The sequence below is a fragment of the Opisthorchis viverrini genome (genome assembly GCF_000715545.1).
Source record: "Opisthorchis viverrini unplaced genomic scaffold opera_v5_112, whole genome shotgun sequence".
NCBI lineage: Eukaryota > Metazoa > Platyhelminthes > Trematoda > Opisthorchiida > Opisthorchiidae > Opisthorchis > Opisthorchis viverrini.
In genome coordinates this window covers 96223-113741 of record NW_008751770.1, presented here as the reverse complement: position 1 = coordinate 113741, position 17519 = coordinate 96223, and the positions used below count along the sequence as shown (strand labels likewise).

At 44.1% G+C, this 17519-nt stretch overlaps 1 protein-coding gene across 1 annotated transcript in view; it reads right to left on the bottom strand.

Moving 5' to 3' along the window:
• T265_05808 (hypothetical protein) overlaps positions 1–17519 on the bottom strand; it is a gene marked incomplete at both ends in the record, with an annotated part of 57647 nt that overhangs the window by 17755 nt on the left and 22373 nt on the right. Inside the window, 10 exons of the mRNA XM_009170915.1 lie at positions 991–1181; positions 1783–2044; positions 5875–6028; positions 7570–7718; positions 9385–9502; positions 10048–10165; positions 10307–10501; positions 11337–11572; positions 13767–14273; positions 15737–16675. Of these exons, the coding sequence (XP_009169179.1) occupies positions 991–1181; positions 1783–2044; positions 5875–6028; positions 7570–7718; positions 9385–9502; positions 10048–10165; positions 10307–10501; positions 11337–11572; positions 13767–14273; positions 15737–16675 (2869 nt within the window). The remainder of the gene's footprint in view (positions 1–990; positions 1182–1782; positions 2045–5874; positions 6029–7569; positions 7719–9384; positions 9503–10047; positions 10166–10306; positions 10502–11336; positions 11573–13766; positions 14274–15736; positions 16676–17519) is intronic.

Sequence of the window (17519 nt, the reverse complement as noted above, 5' to 3'; positions counted from 1 at the left end):
CAGCTTTATCCCGAAGTGGACTGTCACTTAAGATCTTACTGCATTCACGACGAACACAACACTCCAAGGTTCGTCTACCGTGACTTGCTGATCAGGTATGGTGTCAAATGCTTGCTGCAGCGGAAAGAGGACTTCTCCTAGTCGCTGCAGGGCTAACTTGAGGATCGGAGATAGCCTTGGTAAAAAGGACTGGTCATTGGACGTCAACTCTCATTACCTGGACTTTAGTTTCATCAGGCGCCTCATACAGCTGAACTATACCAACATTTTACCATCATATGTATGAAAAAACAGTGAATCTCTGACAGGGCAAGATAGCCCAGGTGGTTAGAGTGCGAATTTACTGACCGAAAGGTTCGTGGTTCGAACCCGACCTCTGCCTCTCGACTTCCCCTGTCTAGGCATGGGCAACCTGGCAGTATCCCAGCCCTCGTGCAACCTTCGGATGGCATGGCAGTTAGGCGCCGAAAGAGTGCTACAGCTGAACGACAGGGGAAACTAGAATTAAGGAACTTTTTCATATACCGGCACGACCTCCAAAGTGAATTTCCCCGCACACTGAGAAAAGCAACGTCGTATACGACATGACCTACAACCATTTGAAGAGAGAGCGAGAGAGCCTACAACAGCTCTGCCTGTCAGGCCAAACAAATACTTTTCAGGTGATCCTCCCCCATTGGAGACGTGGAAATTCGGACTGTAAGGAAAACTGAAAACTTGAACTGAGGACAACCCAAAGATAATTCGTCAGATCCTGTCGACGTAGATTGCAAGTATGCAGAGATGAGAAAATAGATAAAGGGTCTGGCTTAAACTTAAAGGAACATACGGAGTTGGGGCTCTTCCGAATTGCGGAAAAAGAACGAGAGAACAGGATCCGAACACCTAGGCTGTGGGGGTTAGGTAAAACAAAAAACGGGTGGTTAAACCACTTTCTGGAATGCCTCAACGATAGCCATGGGATACTACTTCGTGCTGCTACTTGCTTACCGAGCTGTTGGATACAATCCGCTATGAGTTTCTTCGAAACCGGACACGAAAGTAGCGGGCCAGTAAGGTTTTGACAAAGATGTTCAAAGCAACTTAATCCGATTGCGCGTAGGCTTTGACGGTTTAAATCAGCACTGTTACTTGTTTGCCCGCCCATTGTCACCAAAGTGTGCGAAAGCCTGACAAGGTGACTGAAAGGAAGAAATGAACGCACAGTTTAAAAGCACTGCGTTATCATTGCTTATAAGTACGAGCTTTCCCTTTGGTGTGAATTTCGTTGAACACCGCTCGGAATAGTTGTCCTTCTTTTGGGAGTTTATGCAGACGAAGCAAACAGTATGGATGAGCTGCATTCGGACATGGATCAAGAAACATAGTTTATTCATTAGAGTGACAACAAAAAACGATGCCTCATTCTTGTTGACGAGAAAACTTAGCGCCGGTCCTATGGTAATTTGTGGTAGCTCGCGTACGGGATCTCGCCACTCTTTGATGGTGGACGTCAGTGAGTGGCACAATTTAAATGAAAGGACTAACGGATCATCACAAAAGTCTGTTGTGGATACAATCCTATAGGTCACACAATAGTGTAACGCAACTCCTCATTCTTTAGAACGGATGAATTGGAACTCGCCTCGATGCTAAGGACCTAGCTTTGCCGCGCAATGTAAAGAGCATGAAAGCACTGGGAGAAAAATAACGGTGCGAGCTCAGGAAAGATGGAACAGACAAGAGGACAACAAACAAGTCTGTGTGTTTATTTAGATATGCATGAAAAAAACAAGTACTTACCTCACCGACAGTTCTAGGCGTAAGCCTAACCGGGCCCAGTCTGTTTGGTCGGATGAAATGCTCTGTTCCAATTCATCCGTCATAAGAGTCGATGCTGTGAGGTGAGCACTTTCCAGGGCTTGCTTAAGAAGTTCTTGTACCATGTTACGGTTTTCTCCAGAAGGTCCTTCAATTTTTTTGTTCACTTCAGCAGTTTGATAGGTACAAGTCAAATGGGCACCGCCAAGACAACGTTTGGAGCCAGTCATCCAAGAAGGGAGAACTGAGGAGGAATAAGAAAAAGGAGGGAAACTTGGTGTTTCGTGGTCGTGAAACTCAAGTACCCGTTATACGTCCAGAATGAGACACCGTTACAAAAGGACCGCGACGATGACTAGAATAAAAGAACTGACCGATCTGAGCATCCATTTGAGTTTTAGAACTGTCGTGACTGGTGAGTAAATCGGTCAGTTAAAAAACGAGGAATCCCTCTTCGGTTCCGGAACTTCGCTTCATGTAAAAGGGACTAGTCTGGAGAAGAAACCAACACCACCGGATGTTTTCTAGGAAACATTAATACTTGGAGAACAAAAAAGTAGAACTTGTTCAGGAACTGGTTTTTACATAGGCGGACGGATTTCTCAAACACATCTGTTTTGTTCTGTTTACAGTTAGTTTAATTACTCCTCCTGCAACACGTGACGTTATTTTCAGGTGCCTAGCACCTGAGAGTCAAAACACAACGTAGTGGAACGAGATGTTATAATTCGACGTTTTGGTCTTGCGCGACTTTGCGCATCCACCATACACCTAGCTGAGATATATTGACGACCTATTTGCGGTCAGATCAGGTACACAACTTCTTGAACGAACAATGCGGTAGTATGAAATTTACCATGGAAAAGGACAGTGAACAAATAAATGTAAGCTTCCCGCGAGGAAGGTCATCTGTTAACGCTAGTCATGCATTCCCCGTGGGAATTCGCGGGAAATTCATATATCCTGACAGTTACCTGCATTACGCATGCTCGCATCCGCGCGACGTGAAACGTGCAGTTGTCGGATTCTTAGTGAGTCGTGTCGAGAAGCCATGCTAGAATGATTCTATGCAAGCAGATGAATTAGAAAGAAACTCAACAAGATATTACAAAAAATAAAAACCAACCATCGCACCTCATGCACTCGAGTCAAACCATCAAACCGATTTCGATGGCACATGTGTACTCCAGTCAGGATTCAAGTAACAGTGAATGGAAGAAGGCCTTCGCTGCGAATTTGTTTATTAGGGAAGCACCGGCTGAACAGTTACAGACTATTGGACAGGGGAGCGAAACTCCAATATGCATCTTGTTTACAAAACTGAATATCCATCTTCTCCTCGAACGCGTCTTCCTAAACTTTTCTGGATATTCATTGACTCGAATGCAAGCACATGCTACAAAGCGACTCCACAGGATCCGTAATAGATATCACTTTTCAACAGACGCGAGGCGGACTTGTGAGAGAACATACTACTCGCATACCCCCAATCAGTAGTATCACCGTTACAACAGGTGATATGGAAGTGCGCTGAAGCACGAGAGATCAACACACATCCAAACTTGGTCAAATGTATTGATGGGGCCAGTATCCCGTCTATCTGGCTTGCACTTACTGTACACCTTAGTAGACATGGTGGTCAGATGTGAAGCAGGAATTTCAACGACGCATCACAGACGGCACAACAACACATCCCAGCCACAGCACCCCTACAATCACGCGTACATGCACACAGAGCTAACACACATGGCGTGCACATAGGCCTGCCAACTGATCTCAGGAACACACTAATCAGAATACATGATGGTGAACCTAAACAACGTTGCACTTGGCCCATATTCAAGCGATTGTAAAAATTCTTGGAAAATGTTACCTACAGCACCCGAAACGTCGGGTCACAAAATCTTATTCCACTAAGCTGTGCTTTTACTCCAAACTTTCCAATTCATGCATCACACGGCACTAAATTTGTTTACTAAGATCCGAGCCGGGTTTGATCCGAAAACCCGGGGCTGCAGAAAATGACCGAGAAAGTACAAAACCAATCAACGCGATATTCACAGCCGTTTCTCTCCATTGAGTTTTCATGAGATCTTTCATTGTCACGGCATTAAGGACACCCAGACTGTTGGCTGTTGGTCCGTTCGCCAAGTTTGGCAAATGCCTTGCAGATTTTCTATCACAACGAGAGGAGATTTCATCGGTGCGCGCGCGAGAAGAGCAACTGCCGCCTGACCAGCGGCAAACAAAGTTATCTGAACGACCAATACATGAACGTATTGCCAAATAGGTTGCATTTTTCTCTGATCTTTCAGAGGCTGACCCTCACAAAAAGGTGTTTTAGAAAAATATGAGTGCACATTACCTCACATTTGCTTGTAGAATGGTGGATTGGCATGTGCTCTGCCGGCAACATTTCATTTTGAACTAGGCCTACCGGAATAGTCTCCATAATAGAAAACACTCCACTTGATCATTACACGCCAGTCATGAGGTGGGTGACACCTAGGTTGATAAGCTTTATCACGTGGTAGTGACACGACAATATTTGAAAAATAACACAGTGACGAACATTAATGTTTTCGGGATCTCGTCATCAGGTCAGTACATATCTAATGGCTAAAATAAGAGCGAAAAATGAAATACGCTACGAAGATTGGTTAGTGAAATGCAAAAACGTGGAGACACGAACGATTGGTTATCTGCGCCTCCCCCCCCCATTTCGCATCTAGTTGGATGCCGTGAGACAGTGAAGAGAGCTGTTGAGTGACTTGGCCGGTTGATTCGTGTCACACGACCAAGGCAGACTTAGCGTTCGTACGAAACGTTTTTGACAGCACAGTACCGAGGTAGTCGCTATACGCTTGCGAAACCCGGTACTGTGCTGTCGAAAACATTCCGTACGAAAGCTGAGTCTGCCTTGGTCGTGTGACACGAATCAACCGGCCAAGTCACTCAACAGCCCTCTTCACTGTCTCACAGCGTCCAACTAGATGCGAAATGGGGGGGGGGAGGCGCAGATAACCAATCGTTCGTGTCTCCACGTTTTTGCATTTCACTAACAAACCGTCGTAGCGTATTTCACTTTTCGCTCTTATTTTGACCATTAGATATGGGCTGACCTGATGACGAGATCCCGAAAACATTAATGTTCGTCACTGTGTTATTTTTCAAACCATGGGAATATTCAAGCAACGACAATATTTCTTCATGTACGAATTCGAGATCCAGTAAACACGGATGGAAATGGGATAGGCGTAAACTGCGGTTGTCCAGACTAAACAATGATGTTTTCAAGTGGACCGTGGCTTGTGATAAGGACGATAAAAAAAGTGGATGAATACAGACAGGGGGTTTATTCCTTGTAAGAGCTGCCAGTTAAAATTAGTCACAGTAACGAATTTAGCAAAGACGGTCAAATACAGGCTAGAAGACCACTTCATAAGTTATCCAAACGACCTCTTTTCTAGCGAAATACACTCATGCGCAAACTAATTTGGTTTTGCGAGAGATTCACCTGGAACCCAGCTGAACCTCTCATTTGTGATGTTTCCAGGCAGCTGAATGTGCTGCACCAGGCCGCCTCATGTTTCAGTTGCTACGATATTCGAGATATCGCGATACATGTATATTCGTAAGGCACTGCTCATAAGGTTCATGAAAATTCTGCCACAACCCACGACCGGTTTCGCCCTTCTTGGAGCTCAAGTCCTCGAGTTTCCGTACACCTTAGTTCTACTTGAAACCAAGTTGCACGAAATTAGCGAAATACACTCATTTGCTAACTGATTTGGTTTTGCAAGAGACACACCTGGAACCCAGTTGAACCTCTCGATTCTGATGTTTCCAGGCTTTTTTCTACTTCCAAAGATAGATTTCAATGGCAGCATACCGCGATTCAGATAAATACAAAGGCTATCGCCAGCGGTCTTTGTATAAATGAATGTATGTAAAATCAATAACCAAATCCAGTTCTGTAAACATTGAATTCTATCCTAAGTCGAGTTATTAGGACAATGCCATTTCACAGAAATATACCGAAACAGGTGCACGGGCAGGTTAATCCAAACTCACTTGACTTGCACTCGACTTGCTCCGACTTCTGAACATTAGTGATTTTGTACAAATTCGGAACCAAAGTTATACGGTAGTAGTTTTGGAGCTCTTCAATCAGCTCGATTCGGTCACACATGCGTTTGATGTGCTGCGCAAGTGCGTTTCGGAGATCCTGTGTTAAAACAGAGAAGGAGAGCACAACTTACATACGGCTGGTGAAAATACACACAGTAGGAAAATTGTGGCGTCGAACGAAACCCTCGTTTCACCGGTGACAAGCCACGACAAAAGGTACGTGACTCAGCCACCAAAAACTGCATACAATGTCATATCCCCAAATGAGCAGACCGCGCACCTCATACTAAAGGCCATACAATACATAAATACAAGTTTTGTCGCCATAACCTTAGATGTCACTGGGTGAAGCAAACTCGTCCTCTCTCTCTCACTCTTTGGTATTCAGCTGCCAACTGTTGAGGTCAACAGATGACCACACTTAGAAAGCTCAAAATTGCACAAGAACCCAGAGGATGAACTTGTAGGCAAGGGAGCCGGGATCTACCGGATAAATCAATTTGAGGGGGATACACTCACAAAAGTAAATCAAAGTGCTAAACTGAAAAAAGAATGCATACAATTGACTGTCTAAATGCAGAGTTCAGCCGGTACAAGAACAAATAAAAGCGCAACCAGTCAATCATATTCAAGGGAACCAGGCCACAACGGGGCAAAATCTACCGGAAAGAGGCTGCCCAATATACCAGTCGAGCGACAGGAATAAGAACCGCAACGCAGCAAAAGTGGTAAGCAGGCCAAAGAAAGTACTGGAAAGCTGTTCCCAAATTTGCCAATGACACCACTGAATGTCCGAACAAAATCTGTTTGCAAACAAAGGTTAGGATTGAAAATACATGCGCAGTTCCTAGGATCTTTGACATATTGAGCTGGAAGACACTAATGATAGGTTAAAACGTTAACGGTGTACCCCGTATCTATATTGCGTTCTTGAAGCCTTTGCAATATGGACGGTACAGATCCCGGAATACTCGTTGTCTCATCCACGGCGGCAAGTTCATGTGCACTGACGAGAGTCATGACTGCTAATGGTCGCATTGAAGCGTGAGGCCAAGAAAAGTCTAGAAATCTAACCAGCGCCCCATATCACCCATGAAAGGATGGCAAAGATAATGAATTTTGGATTCCCCCTCTGTACCGATGGTTTCCGTCCCCGGTGTTTCGCCATAAGTCTTTCATCCTTTGGTGACAGGTCTATGGAAGAGTTCAAAACTCCTGCGTCAAATGGGTCTCTTGACTCTGAGAAAAGCAAGCTTGTGGAAATGTGTGTATTGGCTTGCCACGAAAGTTGGATCACTGGACTAATTTGTCTCATTTTCTTACCAATAAAATAACAAGGAATTTATATCTGGAAGGGCCTGGAGAATACCGACGGAGGGTGCTGAATGTACTACGAATATCCATTTCCAAAGAGATTAAAGGTAAGGTTGCTACAATCCTGGACACAACTTGATGAAGCCTGGGCCAGTGGACAGTAAGTTGATTATCTGACTGAACGCTGCAAGATTCAAGCTAGAAGTTTGATTTTACGAACCAAGGAACGGTTATACCGTTTATCAAGCCGCTTCCTAACGAGGATGTAGATAAAGTAGTGGGACAGGCTAGAATAGAACGATGGTCACTTGCCTGGATCTGAACCAGGTAACCGTCAACTGATTTTGGGAGCAGGGCTGATATCGAAACAGACCGCAGCTTCTCCAATGAATAGAACGGTATTTCGTATCGAATCTCAGACTGCTGATGCTGTCGCAGGTTGGAAAACACATCCCTCGGTTGGTTAGCTTCCACTGGAAAGTTAAAAATGACAAGAGAGTAGAAAGTTTTACGGTTAGTCGACAGAAGATTAAGTGTTGAGGACGAGATCATCCGTCATAGAACCACTAATTTACTGGGAAACTTTTACTGCGAGAAGAATACAATGGGACAGGGGATGATCCATTCAAAAGCCTTTGCAGCCGGTCAGATAAGGTGGATCGAACAGACACCAGGATTTAAAACGGTCTGAAGCCACGCTTTAATGAAAGTGAGGGTGAACGCCGCCTTCATGACAACTAGCATTCGACTTTTAGTGAAACAGAACTCAAGAGAAAGCTCTTCAGGATAAAAAGTTGTCTTCAACTGGTCATCCGCTGGTCGTTACATAAAATGGTCGTATATGAAAAACGGGAGACAAACATACAGACGCACAAAAAATATGGGAGATATCGCTTAGTCCCACTCAGGTGGTCATGGATACGAACGCAAAGTTGACGGGTAGTTTGATCAACACAAGACAGGTCTCAGACGCATTGGCGGAATAGATAACATCAATGAACGTAGCTTATTATACCCAATCAGAAGAGTGAAAAAACACTAAAGGTAGTTTTTAAAAGGTGGTTTTTAATTTTTTTACTGCTAGTTCCATAGTCGAATCATCCTTCAAAGGTAAACTAAGAAGCAGGCCTTTCTTTACAGTTGTTTCGGAGCAGTCACCCGAAGAAGAAACTGACTTATGTTTAGTGTTAATGCTCTTGATCTTTTTCTCAAATGAAACAACATGAAGTTGTAAGCCGCTCAACAGGTTATAGCATAGTTCTAGTTCATTGGCAGCCGGGTGGTACGGTACCATGGACAAGATAAAAAGACAGTCGATCTACATGGATACCGGTCGACAAGGATCTCGCGTTTTGTGGATGTATTCTTTATATTCGCGCTCTCATTTTAGGGTAGGGATAGGGTGGTCGTAGATATGAGGACGGAATTTCTACCGGAAAGGCAGAAATTTGTACTACAAATGTTAACGAAAATTTTGACCACTGGTCAATCTATAGGGTTGTTTGCCCTTGGTAGGCGGGATGTGCTCTTCGGTCCGCTGTGGCAGTGAAATAAATGCGCTGGGCTGGATATTTATAAATGAAGTGTATGCACTCACCAACTAACAAGTCGGCGTATCATGTACTTACTTCTGCGAGGCATATAAAGATTACATAATCTTGCCTTGTTCGCAGTGAGCAAAAATCCGGACAAAGAATTAACCGACTGATAAGTCGACTTGACAAACTGAGTGGAAGCAACCGAAACATTTCGCTGTAGAGATCTGCTAAGATATCGTGCGCGCGACTGGGTGTCCTGATATAGTTATGCCACAAAACGTTTAGAAGCACATCACGTAAGGGGGGTAATTAATGACTAATGAAAGATAGTGCTGATATTGGCCGAGTTTCCAAATTTGAAACAAAATATCGGGATTTTCTTATTGGCTCCATCTATCTGGATAAAACCGAATTCATTATGCAAATAAGTGACGGGTTACGGAATCACCTGAAAATAGAACAGATCGGATAAATATGGGAGACAGTGATCTTATCCATAACATAGTTGTCTGAGACTGGCATGGTTGTAATCTAATAACGTGGAAGAACAAAGGAACCCCCTAACAAGATCCCTGGCAAAAAGATGGAAATGCATACTTACCGGGGAAAGATGAAGTGAACGCGATCGTTGAGAGGCGGTGCTTATTCCACAACTCCATATAAGGTTTCAACCGGTTATTCAGTTCCCTCCAGTCAAAAACGCCGAGTAGAGCATCAATCTTCACAGCAAGCGCGCAGTCAAAAAAGCACGAGAATAGAAATAAGCGGAAAGTCTCAATAAGCTTGATAAAAATAGAGATAAACAGTTTTGCTGTTGCATGATGATGACGCAGAAAAAAAAACAATAAAATAGGTTAGCTGTTGTGCGTCGAATCCTGTTAACAAAGAATGCACTTAACGTGGCTACATTGTGATCAAGAGACACCTCAATCGTTTGAGGTGTTTTCGACAAACCAAGTGAGTTTGGTGGAAAAACAGCCCTAAGAATCAAAACATCTTTTCAATCCAAGTAAAGATGGAATGGACATCAACAACCAAGCAACCCCCTCCATAATCCGGATAGGTAAATAATACATCGGTACTGTTTAATCGAAGCAAGACGTCCTAGTCGAATATTTCTGGGAAACCTGCAGAGACGACTGTTTAGATTAAACCAAAAGCATCTATTTGTGGTGTGAAGTTTTGACAGAAAATTCACCAACAAGAACACGACTGGAAAACGGTTTGAGGATGTAGTACTGTTGAACAGAAAAAGGAAACTAACCGTGTCACGTTGGAAAGATGGGGTGAGAGCCAGTGTTGTTTGGCCAGATGCACCAAAGGCGCTCCGGGATGCCAACGAATCCACATCCGAGAGAAGGTTGACAATGTTGTGAATAGCTCTGCACCGAGAGAAAGACAAGCGTGGCTAAGTATAAACATACAGAGCGGCTGTTGGATGATGCATATCCCAAGGCAAGCGTAATCAACTGAAAAAGTGAAAGGTTATCAGGGGAAATTACAAAAGAGTGTAAAATACTTACCGGAGTGCGAGAGACCGGTCACCGTTCAGAGATGAACCGTAGTGGACTAGGAGACTTTTCAACTTGTTATTCAAGATGTCGAGCAACGTTCGACGGTCATCGTTCCGACCGCGATCAGTGTTTACGGTCCCGATGGGTAGTTGAAAGAGGGACCAACGAAGACAGCGCAATAGTAGAAACCCGACAGGCAGACGACTGCAATTTGCAATGAGTAGAGAGAGGGTAGGTGGAAGTGAGATACGCAACACTAACACGGTGTTTTGGATTTATTTTGTCAACTCCTTACAGGCGTCCCACAAATTAAAAAACGAAAAAAACTACCACGTAAAAAGCCTGTTATGAGATAATACTGTTTCTGCTTACCTACCTACTATTTGCGAAGAGCGACGCACTCAGAAAGTTCCAGATGTCCGCTGTCTGCTGCGGTGAAAACGATTAGATAGTCGTTAGGTCGTTGTGACGCTTGCATTCACACGGGGAACGACAGAATGCTGGCGCTGGCAGCGGAGGGTGGTATGGTCCTGTTTGACTGCGATATCGCGTCGGTACACCCGACGAGTGCTGTTGCTCCTTCAACGGCATGTGCCCGTCTACTCCCAGATAGAGTCGACGAGTGAGTGGACATCCACTTAACCACATGTTAATCAACAGAGGCTGTGGTAACGTAATTCTCATAGGAAGGCGATTTGTCTTGCGAACAAAAGCTGACCAAGCCCCGTACCAAGTCCTCTGTAGCGCACCAAAGCTCTTCTAAGAGAACCTTTCTTAAGCTATAAGTAATTTGGGGTTTTACTCAAGATTACCCGATCCCCATCGTTTGTACCCCATCAGGTATCTGGATGATATCAACGAGTGGCGCACTGTGCACGTCAATGGTTCTGATGGACACCAAAAGTAAGTCCATCAGGCTGAAGTGTGGCGATCCTAGATAAATTCGATTAGCTAGAAGCCGTTTTTCAATTTCAAAAAAATTGGACCCAAGATAAAGAAAATCAATGGTAAGACATACTGCCAGATCAAAACGACCAACCTTTCTGAAGAAACGCGGTACGATTGGTCCACAAAGCCGAACACCTCGAGTAGGACTGTGTGGAGCAGTACAAGAAGAACAGGGTCCTCAAGGGGACAGGCGTCAAACAATGAAATCCCTTGAATCAGAGGTAGGTGTAACAAGATAGCGCGAACACGATTACTTCGCATAATGTTTGACAGATTCTCAGACTCCTTGTCCAAAACGCACGCTGGAGGTAAGATGTCGGCTTCCAGCTGCGAGCGGAAAGCACAAGGAAAAGTATAACGTAATACCTTTTGAGTTACCGCTGAAATTCCTGCTTTGGAACCCAAAGCGGACCAGATTCAGAGGAACCAAATTTTCTACGTGACCGAAGGACGGATGGTTAATGGAACGACAGGAAAGTGAAAATCGATATGGAATCGAGGAATTCGATTATATTGAGATTCCGGTACCCGAATCCAAGTTTGGATCTACATAATAACAGTGAAAAAACCTTTTCGCTAAAGTTCACCTGTAAGAAATACGACATTCACCAAAAGCCTAAACATTCGACTTGTTGCTACTGCAACCCAAGGAAGCCGAGCTGGGCACTTGTACCGAAATTTAGCATATTGGAAGGACAACAATATGTACCATTTGACTAGTCACGTGTTCCTGCCAAATCTGGTCATCCCACTCGATGGCCTCCAACTGCACCGACAGAAAATTCCAACCAGAAGGCCAGCCATTTTTCACCACCAGCAAACACAATATGAGCAGCGGAAAACTGGTGAAGCAAGCTGCTAGAAACTGCGAAATGTTGCGAAAACTGAACGAACATTCTAAACGTAGTAAAAACAAAGGCGAACCGCAATGCGCTGGCTGGTGGGTGGGATTCAACACACAAGTTGCGGTGAAAGGTGACGGGGAGAACTGAGGCACTGTTTAAAATAAAGATTTAATTAGAACGCACATGGTCAGCTCGTCCAGTTCAATAGCAGAGTTGGTCAAGTTACACATAAAAGCTAGCTTCGTTCATCACATCCGGCTCCGAGTACGAAAGATTAGCAACTAGGCGTTCGACAGAAGAGATGGGTACATTTTACCTCATAACGTCTAGCACTGAACATTGGGCACGATCATAAGGAGTGCAATAAAATGAACTGGGGGCAACTGACTGAAGCCAAGCCCGACACAACTGTAGCAAAACTGTGAAAAAGTTGAAGAGTCCATAGGGATAAGGATACGCACTCCAACCCTCATTTAGGCATGTTCAATTTTGGCAAACAGCGTAGATATTTCCACAAGAACACCGCGATCATGAACATGGCTCGTAGCGTTTCAAGAAAAACTAACGTTAGTGTAAAGTAGCTAATGTGGCTACTTATGCGCAGTGGGATATGGACAGGTGTAGCAAAAGAGTGGTTTCATTATCTGTCGTCCCTATTTAACTGGGTCTTTTGACGAAAAAATAGTGAAGGAACTCTGGCAGTCTGTAGTTTACAAAACGGCCAAAGCAGAGCGAAAGGCCGGATTGGTTATCATCTTACAAAGTGACGTAAGCAGTCGTACTTTAAGGTTTCAACTGCGAATTTTGTTCTACGAAGCAAAATTAATCTACGTAGAGAGACAGACAGAATGAAAATAATCAGTTTTATGGATTTTACAGATATCAGAAAATACTCGGAGCTCACCAGACGTGCAAATGGATCTGACTCCTTTTCGAGAAATACACTCATTTGCAAATCAATCTGGTTTTCACGGGAGACTCAACTGAATCTCTCGTATATGATATATGACTCCTGTTTACATAATGAACAAAACGCAATTTTCAGAATGACTTAAGACTATGAGTTGTGAGATCAATCCGGTTTCGGTTGATGCACGGATCACTGTAAACAGCTCCCACTAAAATCGCCGGCAAATAGCTTTAACAGAAGGAAATTCCATCCCTCAAAGAAAAAATAGCAGAGGCGGAGCTACAGGAGTGGCAACAGCTACTACGCTAACGAGTGAAAACAAGCGTTGTGAAGCGCAGTTTGCGACTGAGCAACAAAAGTGATTCCTAAGAGGACTGAATGGCTTCCGGCAGTCAAGTGGCGCAACTTAGCACACCCATAACGAGTTGGAATGTGATGCGCTGCAGGGTTCCACTCACACACGAAGAGTATTGTATGCAGCTATCCCTTCAGAAAGTTTCCTTTCAGTTTGGCTACGTTAACACAGCACTATCGCATCACTTCATCAGACGAACTAATGTTTCCGAACAGTGAGACCACTTAGGTTTCAAACTATTCGCGAGCAGTCTACCGACCAACGGCAACAATATTCACGAAAACTTGGTAAGACTTGGTAAGATGTTTTAAGCCGCACGTGACTCGCGAACACCAGAAAAAGTCACACAACAAACCGAGGTTGTTATGAGAAGCACGAACAGACTGAGACAGATCACCATAAAATACTCACCAAGATAGTCTCCAACAGTGACATCAATGTAGGATCTATCAAGTCGGGAGTCAAACTACTCCTGATCTGTTCTGAGGGAGCGCTGGAATTATATATTGCAAGTACTAGTTCGTCAACATGCTTGGTTAATACAGAGGTTAAAGAGGACCAAACACGAGGTTGTTCTTGCGATTCCACTCCAAACTGCAGTTTTAAGTCCAATCGATGTATCACAGTAAGTAACCAAAATGGCAATGAACCGTACGCATTGTCGTGACGATTCTTGGGTTGGTTTGCGACGATTTGTGGCCAGAACGTCTGAAGCAGAGATTTCGGGACAGAGGGGTTTTCTAGCGATTGGTTGTGAGCCGGATCTTCACCGTCTCCAGTCGCTCCTAGTATTCGACCCGTTAGTCCATATATGGCTTTGCTGGATTGCTGCCAAGCCCATGTTGCAGCTGCTCCAATAGGAGCCAGCTGGGCAATCCAGTTGGTCGTGTTAGTTGATAGCTTCTGAACATGCGTGTCCTGAAAAAAAGCGCGGTTAAAATATTCTGACTGGAGTGGGATGTGTTTAGAAAAAAGCAGGTAGAAGGTTTAAGGGTATAAATGAAAGTGGTATTGAAACAACTACTTGGTTTCTTTCTCTCATAGAAATTCGCCGGTCTGTTGGGAGGAAGTGCTTCGGACTTCTTTCTGTGGTGCTACCAGGGCATGGGCTTTAGTGTGCTATGTTTTCGCTTGGAGTAGCTTGGCTAGAGTAAGAACAAAAAGGAGCTATGCACAATAGTAGCTGGATGAAAACGAAAACATGTGCAGTAGTTTGATCCAGAAATGAATAACAAAAAAACAGTAGCAGATGAACATTCGAAAGTTAGCTATTCCTCTTTTCTACCAGGGACTCATACAGTTGCCGGTTAGATCGCATGAACTGGATTGCATAACTCGCATACGTCCGGCCCATTTCATTTTACATAGTTCAATCAGCGTTGTTGACTGCCGTATGGTTTGTATGCTTCCCATCAAACGATGATCAAGGGAAAACGTTAAGGTTCGTCATCCACACCCAAAACTCCCAAGTTCAGCATGAACCTCGAACAGATTCTTCTGCACCGAACATCCTACGAGAAATTGATTACCTACCCATACTGACCGGTTGTTGGGTAGAATTATCTTAGTTCTGTTATGGTCTGAGATGTTTACGAATGTCGTCATCGATCCATATTTTTTCCACAGCATTGCAGTGGAGACGGATTTTCGGTTACAAACCAGAATACTACAAACTTTCCTCGCATCAATCCAACTGGTTGTCAGGTTCACAAACTAGTTTCATGAGCATAGCAGGTTTCCTCCTTGGATTTGAAAGGGTCGGACAAAAATTATCATGAAGATTGTGACAAAGTAGTATGATCGGTTGGCGCACACTATAGCACAGTTATAATTTATTAAGCGTAAGGGTGGAGTGTGACTAGAATAGTCGAGTGAAGCACCTGTAAACAACCCGAAGTAGTCTAATCTAAAGAAAGTACTAGCTTGAATTGACAATCCGCACCAAACTACTAAGATGACGCGGATGACGTTCCAGCATCACGTGATATGTCACGTTAAGCCAATTATTGCGCACTACCAATTTGTAAACATGAAATCTTACTATGTATTACAATCGGGGAACTTCCACAAAATAATTTAAGTGAGCCATTAGTTCGCTTTGGAAATGATGAGGTTTCTTTGTGGACCAAAGCTGAATAGTAGAGGCCAAACAACTAGTTGAAATTCAAGTTCAGCTGTACAATCACTTTAGTGTGCACCGCTCGTTGCGGTGGAAAACAATGGTTATAGCAGAGATGGTCGGTGAAATGCATCACCGATGAGCTCTTCAGTTCAGTGCTTCCGTTTCCTGGTATGGACCTATCCAGGGCAATCAACACAGAAGAATTACTGCCGACGGAAGTGAAGTAAGAAAAACCTGAATTAAGCGAACAAGAACTAACCTTCAAAAGTGTCTCCAAAGCTTCAATCGAATTCAGACCATCCCATCCGGCGAGGTCTGATGGAGAATTCAATTTTCCGGGAATGTAGCTTCGGTGAACCCACAAATCGATTTGTAACAACACTTCCAAGAGGAAAACTGAATCCGGATTTTCAAGCCAGTTTGACTGAGCAAACATTGGTACGAGAGAACGGAGAAAAGTGTGACAGGTATAAGGGTAATTGATAGCAGCATCTAAACAGGATCCAAGGATTAATGATAACGGTTGCGATTCAACTTGATGGTACAGTTGGCCGTGTCGATGAAGTTGGATCAAGGAACATAAAGCTTTTGTAAGTGCTGGGCGTTCAGTGGGTAATGAGACAGATGCGAACTGATGGAAGACAAGAGAAAAAGTTCTCACGATGAGGTTCGACTGGCGTGAATCGATGATTGATTTGAAGGCACGGGATAAACATGCATCTGTGGGGAGGTCGGAGGATGATGTCCCGAACATTTTCACGTTGAGAGACAAAACGAGGAAAGGGACTAAAGGATTGCGATCCATATTTAGGGTATCCAAGAGTTGCAAGGCACGAGAGAGGGTGGATTTTAATGCGGGAGCAGCGGAGCAGTAGGAAGCCACAGCGACGCAGCCAGGCAAATGAAGCCTAAGAAGTAGATCTACGCACCAAGATAGCATGGGTTGACTAGACTCCACAAATTCTGTGAGGACAGACGATGGCCCCTGACTGCGTGAACGGCGGTGATGGTCATTGGTCCTGGGAGTCCGCGCAAAACGGGTTTCGGCAGAAGTGCGTGAAGTGTGTCCTGATTTTTGAGGAGTGCCGGGCGGGGTAGAAACAGACTGAACCTCAGAAGAGCGATATCCCAAACCAGTTAGTAACGTACCAACTAGAGCAGAAGCCGAGCTTCGCGCAGTCGATTGGAGTTGGTTTATCTGTCAAACAGGTGAAGATGAAGATCTTGAAAAACGAGGTCATAAATCAATTTGACGGACGCAAGGCGTTGCGGCACAAAACGCGACACATCAAGTATCCCGCCGTTGTTGGTGACCCTAAAAAATACTTGATTAAAAGGATTCTAAGTGAATACTCATTCTTTGGACGGTCATACACAAACCAGATAGTGGGTTACAATGACAATATCAGTAGCTGGCATGCATAACTAGGTTTTAGAAAAAGAATCTCGCCTGCAGTAAGAATTTGCCTTAGAACAAAGCCATCCCACAATATGGCACTCCCGACCACTACCTGCTAGTCCATCACCAAATTCAGTGAGGAAAAGACTCCAAATATATCCCCAAACCTGACAAAGAATATATCGGAGTTGTTTAAAGCCGATATGGACGGTAGTCCTGGCTCGAAATTCTGTAGGAGTATTCCTTCAAAGTTGTTACATCTTGATGCTAAAATCACAATGGTGAAGGGAGGTGTTTGCGCATTCGCACTTGTACACCGCACTACCTGACTTCTGCCATATGAGTACGGACCAAGATATCACTGTGTGCGGGCGGCATTCCTTCTCCAGTGCTTCGATCAGTTACTTCATCAAACACTAGAGGGAGAACAGCTTCATTCCAAAGTGAACACGTTATGACATAGTACGCATTATTCTTTCTTCGGATAAAGGGATAATTTTACTTTGAATTTTCGAATGAATGTACCGTCCTTGAACAGACCGTGTACGGATTATGTGAGCTACAATGGTTATTACCGGTGATAACGGTTTAGCGAACGGTCAACGCGGATGTAAAACACCAATGTTTAACGTTGGTGCTCCTG